Below are 12959 nucleotides of genomic sequence, written 5' to 3'. Positions count from 1 at the left end.
GAGGCTTTTGCCTCTACCTTGGGCCCGGAGCAAGAATTGCTTAGCCCAAAAAGGAAGGATCCCCTGGGCTGGTTTCGTCAGGCATGCCGGGGAAGCGGTGGGTGAGGCGGCAGCCCCAGATAACCTTCCGTCCACCCACCTCCGTGATGCAGAGCCAAGGGAAGGAGGGAGATGACTAAAGGCAGAGAGGAACAGAATAATGAGCGATGCGTCTCCCCCTGCAATGCTGGCCACGCGGCGAGGCTGGCACGGCTCTGAGGAGGAGGCAAGGTGTGCCGTGGAGCGCCGTGGGCAGCCTCCCACCCCAGCCATCCCGTCAGCAGGGCTGTGCCTGTCTCTTGGAGTAAACCTTGGGCCTGCTTTTCCCACTCCCTCTCCATCCCTCCATCCCACTCACTTCCTGGGCACCAAGGGAAAGCCCTCCCTGCCCTCTGTGGTGTTGGCTTGCCCCTGGATAAACCCCATATGTGGGGGGAGCTGAGTTTAGCAGCGGATGCCATCACCTCTGCGTTGCCAGCAAAGAAAAGGCTTCAGCAGAAACTTCTCCCATTGTGGCTTGTTTTACTATAAAACCTGTTCTTGCAGTTTAGCATCCCAAGGCTGTGTACCCCAGAGCTGTGGGCAGTCTGGTGGCAGGGTGGCATCTGTCCCCTGTGCCCAGCTGTGGGGTGCACCTACCTGAGTGCCAGCACAAGCAGAGCTCCCTGCACCTCCGTTTTCTGGCAAAGGCAATGACAAAGAGCCTCCTCCACTGCACTGATGGTTTGTGTGGGTGGGGGTGTGAGAGAGGGAGGCAAGGGAGAAGCCCTCCTCCCTGCCTTCTGCAGGGGTCTGCAGGGGGAGAGGGGAGCAGCAAGCCCACCTCTCCCCGTGCTGCAGGGCCAGGCAGGCAAAGCAAGTGCGACACCTGCAAAAACCTCCAGAGAGAGCAGGGAGCATCGACCAACCCCTCCCCATCAGCTGGTGCAGGGATGCCTGGGGGGCTGGCTGTGCTGGTGGGTGGGTGAGTGGGAAGAGGCAGCAAAGACTGCTGGCGGGTGAGTAAAGAGTACTTACCCTTTCCAAGACGATCTCCTCATATTTGAACATCCCATCACTGCCATTCATCTGGAGAGAGGGAGACAGCGTGTTACGACTATGTGCTGGTCCTTGGGGAATTCATTTTTCCCCTCTGACAGCTGAATATGAAGAATCCAACCAAAAAGCTGCACCATCACCGCTGAAAAAACCTTAAATGCAACTGCTTGAGCCTGCCCTGGAATTAAACCATGTGCTGCTTTTCTTCCTGGGTATGAGCCAAAGCCCACTGACTTTAATGCACTTCAGTGCAAAGCCTTTATTCTCCCAGCTCATTTCTTCAGCCGTGAAAAGGAACTCAACTGAAGGCACAAAAGGAAATAACACCTTTGTTACGCAGCATATAATTAACCTCAGGAATTCACTGCTGGAGGAAAGGAAGAGAGGGGGTCGGTCCATTTAAAAGAAAAAAATGTCTGTACATAATAACATAATAAACACCTTTAGCAGCTTATATTTTTAAAATCTTTTAGTAGCATGATTGTATTAACGGAAAATTCGGAATAATTCATTCTATGAAATTAGTTGGGTGCAAAGGAAACAAGGTGTGAGAGTGGGGCACAGTGAGAGGTGAAAACATTGTGCTGCCCTTATATACAAAAATGGTGTAGCCTGTCTCAGTGCTGTACACCATACTGATCCCCACACTTAAAGGTCTCCCATACTCAGAGTGTTAAAGCAGAGCTCTCGGAAACATAATGGTTACAAACAAAAGGGATGCAACTGTAGGCTCTAAAATGGTAAATGTACAGTCAAAAAAAATCCATTTTTCTCATAACCAGCCATACACAGGAAAACAAGGCAGCAGGTTCACTCCACGTCATTAGGATCAGACCATAAACAGCTGCTAACGTCCAAAATTTAACAAGATTTGCAAAGCAATTGGCTATTGGAGCATCCAGAGCTGTTACACTCAACAGCAACAGTTTTCATAGAATATCCTGAGTTGGAAGGGAACCATAAGGGTCATCAAATCCAATTCCTGGCCCTGCACAGAACAGCCCCAAGAATCCCACCATGGGCCTGAGAGTGTTGTCCAAATGCTTCTTGAGCTCTGGCAGCCTTGGGACCGTGACCATTGCCCTGGGGAGCCTGTTCAGTGCCCGACCACCATCTGGGGGAAGAACCTTTTCCTGAGATTCAACCTAAACCTCCTCTGACACAGCCTCAGGCTTGGGTCCTGTCACTGGTCAGCAGAGAGCAGAGATCGGTGCTGCCCTTCGTCTTCCCCTCGTGAGGAAGCCACAGGTCCCGATGAGGTCTGTCCTTAGTCTCCTCCTCCAGGTGACCTTATCCTTTCCTCATATGGCTTCCCCTATAGACCCTTCACCACCTTTGTAGCACTCCTCTGGATGCCCTCTAATAGCTTGATATCCTTATTACATTGTGGTGCCCAAAACTGCCCCCAGCACTTGAGGTGAGGCCGCCCCAGTGCAGAGCAGAGCGGGACAATCCCCTCCTTCACCAGGCTGGTGATGCTGGGCCTGAAGCACCTCAGGCCATGGTGCTTTTTGGCTACCAGGGAACGCTGCTGACTCATAGTTTTTTTGGAGGGGACCGAACTCACTCTCATAATTTGAGTCACTCTGGGAAACCAGGTGACAGGGCACAGTCAGTTCTGATCGACCAAGCAGAGGTGATGGGACCCCAGATTCAGCAGGCAGGAGTTTTTCTAGCTGGCAATAATCAGGGGTCCAGGTGGAGGAGCAGTTCTGCAGGATCTGGGATGGGGCTGTGCCACCTGTGACACACTCACCCTCATCCCCTGTCCTGGGAGGGCAAAGAAATCTCACACCCTGTTGTGGGTACTGCGCTTCAAGGATAAGGCTGGGGAGAGTCCAGAGAAGAGAGATGGGATGGAGGCTCCAGGGAACACAGGTTGAGAGGGTTGTCCCTTCTTGGATGTGCTCTGTGCCTGGTGCCTTTCAGCCACTGGAAGATTTCAGGGCAGAGTTCAGAGCTGGGACATTCAGATGCCCCAACAACAGAATGCTCAGATCCTCCCAGCACATTGGGAAAGACTTTAGTCCTCTTAAAGAAGGATCCCGAGGCAGAAAAGCACCGTAAGTGATGGGATTAAACCAGAGCAGGATCTCTGACAGCCTCAGAGGGACAGGGACACATGGCCAGTGCCACCTTCTGCCACAGTGCTGCCCTGGACTGTGCTCCTGAGGGCAGAGGGGCATTGCTTCCCTTGCCACAGGTTCCCCCTCCTGCATGAGTTGCCTTTCCCTCCTCTCGTCCTGCCATCCTGACTAATCCTAAGTGCAGCCAGCTCACTGGCCCGTGCCACCCTCACAGTCTCTCTCAGCGCAGCCCTCGGGCTCAGCTCATCCCTGCAGTTGGTATCCCAGTGCGTGGGGCGCGGCGTCGCCTCTCTCCAGCTTTCCAGCGACTCAGATTCCTGGCACCCTTTGCTACTACACACATTGTCCTCTCTGCTTTGGCATTCAGCACAGTTGCCACACAGCCAGCCATATGCACACCCACGGCCTCGGAGGAACAGTGTACACATCCCTACAGGATGGGGATCTGCAGAAAACTCTGACAATCTGTGAGTCGTGGCGAGAGCCAGCAGCGTGCGAGCTGGCAGGCGCCCGGGGTGCACAGACACCCCAGCACTCAACCCCGTCAGGCACCCCGCTGCCAGGCAGGGGGGCCAGGGGCATCCCCAGTCCCCAAACCTCAGGGCTGCCAATGCTGAGCAGTGTTTTGCACTGCTCCCTGACAGCCAGCAGTGTCGGCGCTCACTCGAAGTGGTGTCTGCTGGGAGCAGCCTGCTCTGGCCAGGCACGCTGGGGTCAGCCAGGCCTGACCGCAAAGTTTCAGCTCTGATTGTGTTTCCAAAATCCACGCCACGAAATGCCAGTTAATTGTATAAGGAAGCCAAATGAAGAACTTAATATATACCACGTAACCAAGGGAACGAGCCAACAAAGCAAACGTTCCAGTGTCGGAAAATCAAATACCAGTCACTTGCTGATGGCAAAAACCTCCCCATGACACCCATTGGAGCTGCCATGGCCTGGCTCTGCCACAGGCTGTTCCTCCTGTCTTTTGCCAGTGCCCTGTGCTCCTCCCCAGCTCCTGTTTGGGGCTGACTCAGCGCAATGGGTTCGGTGGGAAGATGCCTGGCTCCATCACCCCCAGGCAGGGAGAGCACACTCCACCCTGCTCTCCTCTCCTCATGTAGCACCTGCAGAGCTGACAGGGGTGTCAGGGGCTGGACAGGTACTGAATCAGCTGTTCCCTGCCTATTCTGATCCTAAGAATCACCTGATTCCTCATGGAAAAGAGTAATGGTATTTTTTTCCAAGCCCTTCCCATGCAACAAGCCCACCTGAGGGCTCAGGAAGAGGCGCCTTTGCTGGCCTTCACTTCCCCGTCATGTTTTGAGCAGCAGGGAAATAGTTACCGATGACGGCATTTAGATCATCAACAGAAGGCTGCAGAGTTAACACTCATTTGATAAACAGAAGAGCACACACCTTCCAGAGCTACTGCAAGCTGTCTGCAGGCTCTGCCGGCCAACACCGCAACAGCGCACGCGGAACACGCTCTGCAATTTGCTGGAGAGTCAGGATTTGGGGTGGGTTTTCTGGTTCTTTTCTTTTGGCTTTTTTTTTTTGGGGTGGTGGTGGTGGCGGCGTTCGCTTGTTTTTTAAATAAAAAAGAAGGCCAAATTTAGAAGACTAAGATGGGGTTCCTCAAATGCAACCCGAATAGCCCACCAGGCTGCAGGAGAAAACAACCTGCAGGAAGGGTGACACTGCCCACAGCCCCTTTTGGAGCAGGATCTAGCCCATACCCTGTGGTTAGGGATGCCATGGGGACAGGCACTGGGACCTGCTGGTGGAACAGATGTGTATCAACACAATGACGAGGGTCCAAAGGCTGGAGAGCCAGCCCTTGGTGGTGCCAGGCAGACCTGGGGGTGGAGGGCACCTGGCGATGCCCCACGCCCGCTCCAGAAAGAGGAAAGGGGAGCAGCAGGAGCAATGGGCATGTCCCTGCTGGCACGGGCACCGACATTGCTGGCGAGGGAGAGCTCTCCCTGCCTGCACATGGCAGGGGGCCCAGGGAAAATAGGTCAAGAGCTCCCTCCCTTCACCTCCCTGCATCCACATGTCCTGCCGCAGCACCGAGACCTACTGACTTGCTTCCAGCTAACCCCTGGCTTCAACCCCTGGTGTGCATTGCCCATGGTGTTGGCCTTGTGCACAAAGTATATAAATGCCCTAAATGCCCTAAATGCCCTATTTCTGGTCAGCTTTTTGCCAGAGGGCCATGAGGACCAACCTGCTGAGCCTGGGCAGAGGGAAGGGGTTTGCAGTGTGACAGCCCCAGCAACAGCTGGGAGGACTGTGCAGCCACACTGTCTGCAGGAACTGGCAGTGGGATGTGCTGCTGCCAGCACTTGGGACCAAAGCATGAGGGTGGCAGTTTAGTTTTGATTTTTTTCTGGTTTTTTCAGGCTTACAAGCAAGTTTGCCCTGCTCAATGGCCATCTCTGCTGTCTCCCATCCTGCAGAGACCACGGCTGGGGACCCCAACAGCAGAGTCAGCACTGCTGACTGCCCGCACAAGAAGGCTGCCTCTGTGTTAATTGGTGGCAGAGCCTTGGGCTCCTGTGGTGCTCGTGGGCTGGGATCAGGCCTGGGAAGCACTTTGCTTCCTCACACCTGGCTTTTAGAAACTGAGGAGGTGATGGCACCTCATTGCTTGGCTCCAAGGACCCAGACTCTGAAACCATCAACTCCTCAAGGGCTTTGGAGTGACCTTCCCTGCTCACTTTGGGACTGCCTGGAAGCAAGAAGTTGTTTCAGCTTTAGACAGGCTGCTCTGAAATGCAGAGACCCCATCTGCCATGGGAACTCTGTTTCCGATTCTCCATCTCCCTGCTATGGACCTGTTGGGCAAAATACAGGGTGGAAACTGTGAGCAATGACCTTGGGGCTTGCATGGGTGATCTCCCCAGGCACCCATCCTTATCCTTCAAAGGATGCTTTTAATACTGCAGGCATTTTTTTAATGGTTTATTTGTGTTTTTACACTGTGGGGGTGCTGGGTTTTGTACAAGCCACAGGCAACAGAGCTGAGCCCCAGCCACTCCAGTGCTACGGTGCTGCTGGTGCTCTTGGGGATGGAAGTGGGTGGACAGGGACATTGAAATGTAGAACAGACTTCTTGATAAACAGTCGGGGCCAAATCCAGCCCAGCAGCTAGTCCAATGCATCAATGGAGCTAGAACAGGAAGGAACTAGACTACATCCATCTGTTTATCATTACAGAAAGCATTGAATAGTTAAGTAATTAAAGACTGGAAGATGTGACTTTAACCCTTCCAAATACACCCGGTACCAACAGGCTTCAGCTTTTGGGTTTGTGAAAAAACATGCTCACTGATTTGGCATTTTGGATTTTGCAGCAAGCTCCTGGTGTGGCTCCTTTGCTGACCTTTTAAACTGCTGAGGTTTTGAGGGGGCGTTTTCTCTGGAGCCTGAGGAATCCAGCACTCCAGAGAAGGAAAAGATGGAGAAGGGCTCGTTTCTCTCCTGGTATAACATGAAGTAGGAGGCAAGAGGGTTTCCAGGCTGGAGACTGAAAGGAATCAAAGTGAGGTGTCTCCCCTGCCCTGGGCACAGGCTCCTCCAGGCACCCCAGGCACACACCTGGGTACGGAGTTGGTGGTCCCCACTCTGCCCAGAAAATGACAGCCACAATCTGCTGGCCTTTTGGCCCCTGCAGGACAGTCCCTCCTGGCATGTGCTGCTGAGGATGGATGGATGGGATCAGTGACTGCCATGCCCAGGGTGATGCTGGTGCCTGTCAGGGCTGCAGAGCACCCCCTGAAACATGGCCAAACCCACCCTAGGGGCTGCAGGAAGGGAGCTCCCATCCAGCACAGCAAGAAAGAGCTGCAGCAGGAAGAAGGCATGGACAGGGATATGGAGGTGGAGGGAGAGGGAAGGATATGAGTTAATGAGCTGGAGTAGAGGGAGGCAGTCAGGAGGGCAGGAAAGTGGAGTCCACTGCCGTGGAAGGAGGTGTCTGCTGCCCCGCAGGTTGGCACCCTGCTGCTGGCTTCTGCAGGGCTTGGGAACCTGCCTGGGGAGACAGAGCCTGTCCTCGGCCCTTGGGCTCACCTGTCACTGCCCTTGGGCACACAGGCAGGGAGGAGGGACTGGCACTGGTGAGAGATGCAGTGCTGGTGCCTGCAATGGGAACAGGCAATGTTCCTCCAATGTTTTGTACTGAGGGAGGGTACAAAAACAGATGTGAAAGCAGACTTTCCATTCAGGAGTACCTCCCTGCCCTGCTCACAGCACACCCCTCACTTGCTTTGTGGTGTGTCCCTCCCCTCCAGGAGACATTGCCCTTTTTCCAGTTCCCTGTAGAACAGGATCAGAACAGGTGAGTGCAGACAGGAGGCTGCAACATGGCCCTGTCCTGCAGCCAGGGAGCCCAGCACACTGAGAGAACCTCTGACCCACAAACACCGTCTTGCCATGCCTTTGGGGATGGTAACCCTTGGGGACAACAAATCTCTTCTGCCACATTCATACAAGGCTGTGGGACCCAGGGCCTCCACGCTGAGAGATGCACCATTGCCTTCCTTCCCAGTGCCTGGTGGCTTCAATTCAGGCGTAATTAAATCACATAGCCAGGGTTGTAGAGGTCTGAGCCAGGCCTCCCTTCCTTTCTGTAGCCCTGCCCAACCAGCCCAGCACAGCTCTAATGTGTGCTGACCCCACCACAGGCTGTGGGCTGAGATCTGCAGTTCTCTACAAGGAAGATTCAATCCCCAGAAGTCACCTGCAGCCCTCTACCATGACTCCAAAGACAAACCCACCCCAGCTCTGAGTCCTGGTGCCTCTTCATTAATGTGGAAGGCAGCTGAAGTTTCATGTACCAGAGGAAAACCAGATGCAAAGCACCCAGCCCTGTCAAGCTGTTAACTGGGCTCCCTTTGGGCAAATGAAAAGGGGAGCACCCCACAAGTGTGGAGCCAGTGCTGCTGGCCAGAAACCCATGCTGGCCACCCTCCTGGCCATCCTCCTTCCTCCATCCCCCCAGCATGAATGATTTCCAAATGTTCTGGGAAGGGATGCAACAGTGTGCAAACCCTGCAACAAACTGAGAAAGATTATCTTTACACTATGCCAAGAGTGCCAAATGCACTGTGGCTGCAAACACAGGCACCAAGCACTGCTCAGCTGCTGGCAGCCTTCACTGGGAGAGGAGCAGCATCTGATGGGTCCTGCTGCCCTGAGGACTGGTAAGTGTGATGCCAGAAAGCACCCAGAGAGCCCTGCCTCCCTCCTGAGGGGCTGGGGCTGCCTAAGGAGGCTGAGGCAGTGCAGGAAGGTAAGAGATGCCCCAGCAGAGCCTCCCAGCCAACCTCCATGGGAGGTGGAGTAAATGACTGTATGATTAACCCTGAATGCACCCAGCCCAGCAGTTCTTCTGCCAAGGCCTTCTGCCTTGTACCCTCAGTGTGCTTGGAGTCTCCAGCATCGCTTGCTGCCAGCCCTGGTTCTGCACAGTGTCACCCAGCGAGGTTTGGGAGTGGGATGTGCTGTGGGGACATGGTGCAGGTATCAGGCTCCTCTGCCGCCTCACCAGGGCCCCCTTGGGCTGGAAAAGTCTTTCCTGAATTGCTGAGCAGGGCAAATGCACCACTTGATCAAAGGAAGCAAAACGAAACCGGGAGACTTACAGAGAGCCCTTGTTCCAGCGAGTCTGTGTTCACGATAATGGGAGCGGGGTTGGCCTGTGAGGAGACAAAAGTGGGATGTCACCAAGCTGAGCAATGAACCCAGCCCTTTGTGGTGCTCTGCCTCTCCCCTGGCCATGCCAGCACAGGCAATCCAGGCCAGGTAGCAGAGAAGAAGGGCTCTCCTCAGCCCTCCTTCAGGTGCCCGGGAGCCCTGGGGCAGGAGCAGGGTCACAGCATGGCTCTGGGCATTGGTCCCCTCCTCAGGCCTGGTGTGTTCCAAAGACCCCATGGCCTTGGCTGCTGGGAAGGAGGCAGTGGAGACTGGAAACTCTCCCAGCCTTGTGCCAGAATCCCACCAGAACCAAAATTTACTTAAAATTCACACTACCAAGGGGATAGGAAGCAGGAGGAGTAGGGAAAAAAGTCCTTCTGAGAGAGGGATATATTGCCAGCAGGTCAGACCTTCAAGCACCTTCCAACAGCTGCTGCCCCCTTCAAAGCACAGGGACACCATGTCCTGGGAGAGATGACAGCATTTGGTCCTTCATCCTCCTCAGTCCTGGGGAAAACCCTCTGCTTGGCAGCCTTGGCTCATCCCCCACAGCACCACACACATGCCCCTCTCTTGCAGGGCTCCCTATGAACTTCTCTCCAGACCCCTCCTCCTGGGCTGCCCTCTGCCCCTCGGCTCGCTGCACATCGCAGAACAGACGCTCACAGAGGGCAGCTCGGGCAGCAGAGGGCAGGGCGGCAGGGAGGGTCTCCTGGGAGAAAGGGGACTGGGGAAGCTGCAGCGCCGGCGGCCGGAGGGATGGGGGCGGCCAGAGGAGGGACAGGAGGGGACGGCCGGAGATCTGGGACGTGGGGGCCGGAGGAGGGACGGGACGGGACGGGAGGGGATGGGATGGCCGGAGATCAGGGACGGGGGCGGCCAGAGGAGGGACGGGAGAGGACGGCCGGAGATCGGGGACATGGTGGCCGGAGGAGGGACGGGACGGGATGGCCAAAGTGGCCGGAGGGACAGGACGGGACGGCCGAGATCCGAGACGGGGGCGGCCGGAGGAGGACCAAGGGTGGCCGGAGGGACGAGACGGGACGGCACGGAGGAGGGCGCGGCTGGAGAGCCGCGGTGGCTGGAGGAGGGGGGTGACTGGAGGGTCGGGATGGAGGGGCTGAAGGAGAGACAGAACGGCCGGAGATCAGGGACGAGGTCGGCCGGAGGAGGGACAGGAGTGACCGGAGGGACGGCACGGGACGGGAGGGCGATTGTAGGGCCAGGCTGGTGGGCCGGAGGGAGGGGGGCGGCTGGAGGGGGCGGCCGGGCCCCGCTCGCTGCCCGCGGGGTCCCGCCCGCCGGAGCTGTCCAGCGCCGCCGGCTGCTGAAGGCGCGGGGCTCCGCGGAGCCGCAGCCCCTGCCCCGGAGCGAGGGGCGAGGCAGCTGGGGAGGCGTTTATCTCTGACAGGGAGCGTGAGGGAGGATCGGCCAAAAGCGAGAAACTCAAAATCTCCCAAAGCTGACGTTCCTCGCCGGCACGCAACGGAGAGTGGTGGGAAATCTGGAAGGTCAGGCGTGAGTCGGGACTCGCCGCATCATCCCAAGGCTCGTGAGGAGAACAACAGCCAGAGTGAGACACGCAAAGAGATGCGAGCTACAATGGGAGGTGAAGTGAACCGTCTGCCTTAGGGCATCAGGAACATCAGAGTCAGGAGCCAGCGAGTCAAGGTGTGGGCTAGTGCAGCAATTAACAGGGCCCACTGTCTGCCCATTAACGGTGGCGTGGGACTGCACAGCCCAAAGGCCTCTGTGAGTCCGGGATATTTTCACAGGAGCTGGCTACCTCCTCATTGCCCTCCTCTGCATTTACCCATCCCCATCCCTGACTGAGACCAGCCTCCTCACATAACCCAGCACAGCAGTCCCTTCTATCTCTTGTTTCAGTTGATCGTATTTCTAGACTATTCACTCTCCTCAATCCATAGGTGGGAGAGTTAAGGGTCAACCAGGCTGTGTTTTAAATCCTGCCCTGAAAGGTTCTGCTCCCATATAGATGGAACAGGAGGTAGTTAATTTGATTTATTCAGATGCTTTCTGATCTTTCCTGCAGCTGTAACTATTGGTTACAAAATCATAGTTTTTATGGCAATTAAATCTCTAACTCAGCCAAACATGACCACTTCCAAGCACTGCTGCCAAACCCCTCCTCCACACATAAGAGAATCACAATTTTCAGGTTCAGTGTCTTGGGATCTCCAAGGCCCAGAAGCAATGTTAAACTGGGAATATCCCCTCTCTGGCAGTATACAGCCCTTGTATTTAATCCAGATAATTTGTGAGATAGAATATATTAAACCTGGCACAGGCTTTTATTAGTCCCAAGTGCAATTCTAGGAAGGGATTCCACATTTTAAGGCAAAAAGCAGCTCTTCTACTGCCAGCAATTAACAAACGGTGGCACATCAAGGTTCGAGCATCCAGAGGCCAGCTCTTATTAGATGAGCTTCCAGGAAGGATGCAGAAGAGGCAGCCTAAATGAATGCAGCCCATCACGTGCCCCATGATTTATAACAAGAATTCAGCTCCACAAATGAGGCTTTGGATGCCTCCCAGGGAGAAGTGCTGTGTATCATATTGTTACAGAGGCTTTTGCAGGTCCAGCCTAAGTCCTCCACTGAGCCCCACTGCTCTCTTTGTTGAATTAATAATAGCCCAAAAATCACACATCACATTGCCTCTCTCACACAGTGGTGAGCCCTAAGGACATATTTTGTTTAGCCTGCTCCCTGCGCACTGCATCCTTCGCAGCCATTCCACACTAGTGATTTTTTACATCTCAAAATACTGCTAGGAGCACAATTTCCCACTCAGGCTCCAGATGGGACCCAGGAGATACCGAATGTGAGTGGCTGCTCTAAAACGAAGTCACACGTGGTCAGGAAGAGCTCAGACCAGGAAATCTCCATTTGCCTCCTGCGGTCGGCTATTCCAGCTACTACAAGAAAGGTGTTCGGACATTAGTTCTGACTTCCACTTGCAAACATTCCAACATTTGCACCTTGCTAGTTCCACTGAAGAGTCAGACAAGACCTAAGACTAAGAAATAAGCAGAGGACCTGACAATAAAAAGCTTCTGCCTCCCTCTGCCAGGCAGCAGATGTACCGAGCAGCTCTGCTAGCCAGGGGAGGAGAGAGAGCCTCATAATTTTTTGCTGGGCAGCAGGAACGTGCTGGTGAATTAACCATGCCCTCAATTCTATAGGGAATGGTAAGTAATTTATGCCCTAAGGAGCAGGGGGCTGCTGCATGCAGTGAGGAGAGGGAACAGGGCTGGGCGTTCAGATCACATTCAATGGGGGCTGTCAGATCTCTTCCATCTAAACCCCTTCATCACACTATTATTTACCAAGCCCTGTTTGTGCCTGGGGGGTTTACAAATGGAAAGAGAAGAGGACCAAACCCTGCAGTGCTCACTCCATGGCAGCAGGATCACCAAACCCAGCGGAGCTGGAGGTGCCTGAAACTCCCTCCATCAGACAAGAGGCACAAGGGGCTGCACAGATCCTGGGTCTCAGGGGATGGAGGCTGCGGGGACTCGAGGACCTTGGGGAATGAGTGGGGTCACTGCACAGATGCACATGCAGGGCAGAGAGATTGATCTAGGCACAAAGCCAGCGAGGCAGAGGACAGCTGTTGGGAAAATCTGGGCAGCAACAGGAGTCAAGGGGAACAGGGGTGAAGGGGGATGAAGTTTGAAGGTCAGGATTCAAGAGCTTTCTGGTCTCACAGGTGCTGACAGAAGCAGAGTCTTGCATTCACCGAGCTCTACACAGCAGTCCTGGTGGCAGCCACAGCCCAGGTGCTGATGGAGGGAGCAGCAACCTGCTCCATGCAGTCCCCAGCAAGGGGCTGGCTCCCTGCAGAGGCCCTGGAAGAGCCTTGAGCCCTTTTGGGGCAGCTGCCTCCGTGGTTAAAGCCAGGAGGAAGCTGTGGGTCTGCACGCAGGGCAGAAGGGATGTCTCCTGCCCCACAGGCTTGAGCAATACCACTGCAGCCTTTCAGAAACACCTTTAGTTATCCCCTCTGGGTGGTCATCTGAGAGGGATTGCTGCCCTGTGGGCTGTATTTCCAATGGGTGACTGGTCTTGGCAGCTCAGGGGCACTAGC

General features: G+C 55.0%; 1 protein-coding gene across 8 annotated transcripts in view; it reads right to left on the bottom strand.

The window, feature by feature from the left end:
• The window catches only part of DLG3 (discs large MAGUK scaffold protein 3), a 76669-nt gene that overhangs the window by 28364 nt on the left and 35346 nt on the right, over positions 1 to 12959 (bottom strand). For 6 of the 8 annotated variants that reach the window (XM_017819264.1, XM_017819265.1, XM_017819266.1 and 3 more), the window contains one exon: positions 1057 to 1107. In XM_017819264.1, coding sequence (XP_017674753.1) covers positions 1057 to 1107 — 51 coding nt within the window. Of the gene's footprint in view, positions 1 to 1056; positions 1108 to 8797; positions 8852 to 12959 lie in introns of all 8 variants that reach the window. The other 2 variants (XM_017819271.1, XM_017819270.1) reach the window with 1 other exon arrangement.

Source organism: Lepidothrix coronata, unplaced genomic scaffold, assembly GCF_001604755.1.
Source record: "Lepidothrix coronata isolate B3197 unplaced genomic scaffold, Lepidothrix_coronata-1.0 Scaffold73, whole genome shotgun sequence".
Classification (NCBI taxonomy): domain Eukaryota; kingdom Metazoa; phylum Chordata; class Aves; order Passeriformes; family Pipridae; genus Lepidothrix; species Lepidothrix coronata.
The sequence above is the reverse complement of the archived record's forward strand: the minus strand, read 5'-3'. Positions and strand labels throughout refer to the sequence as shown.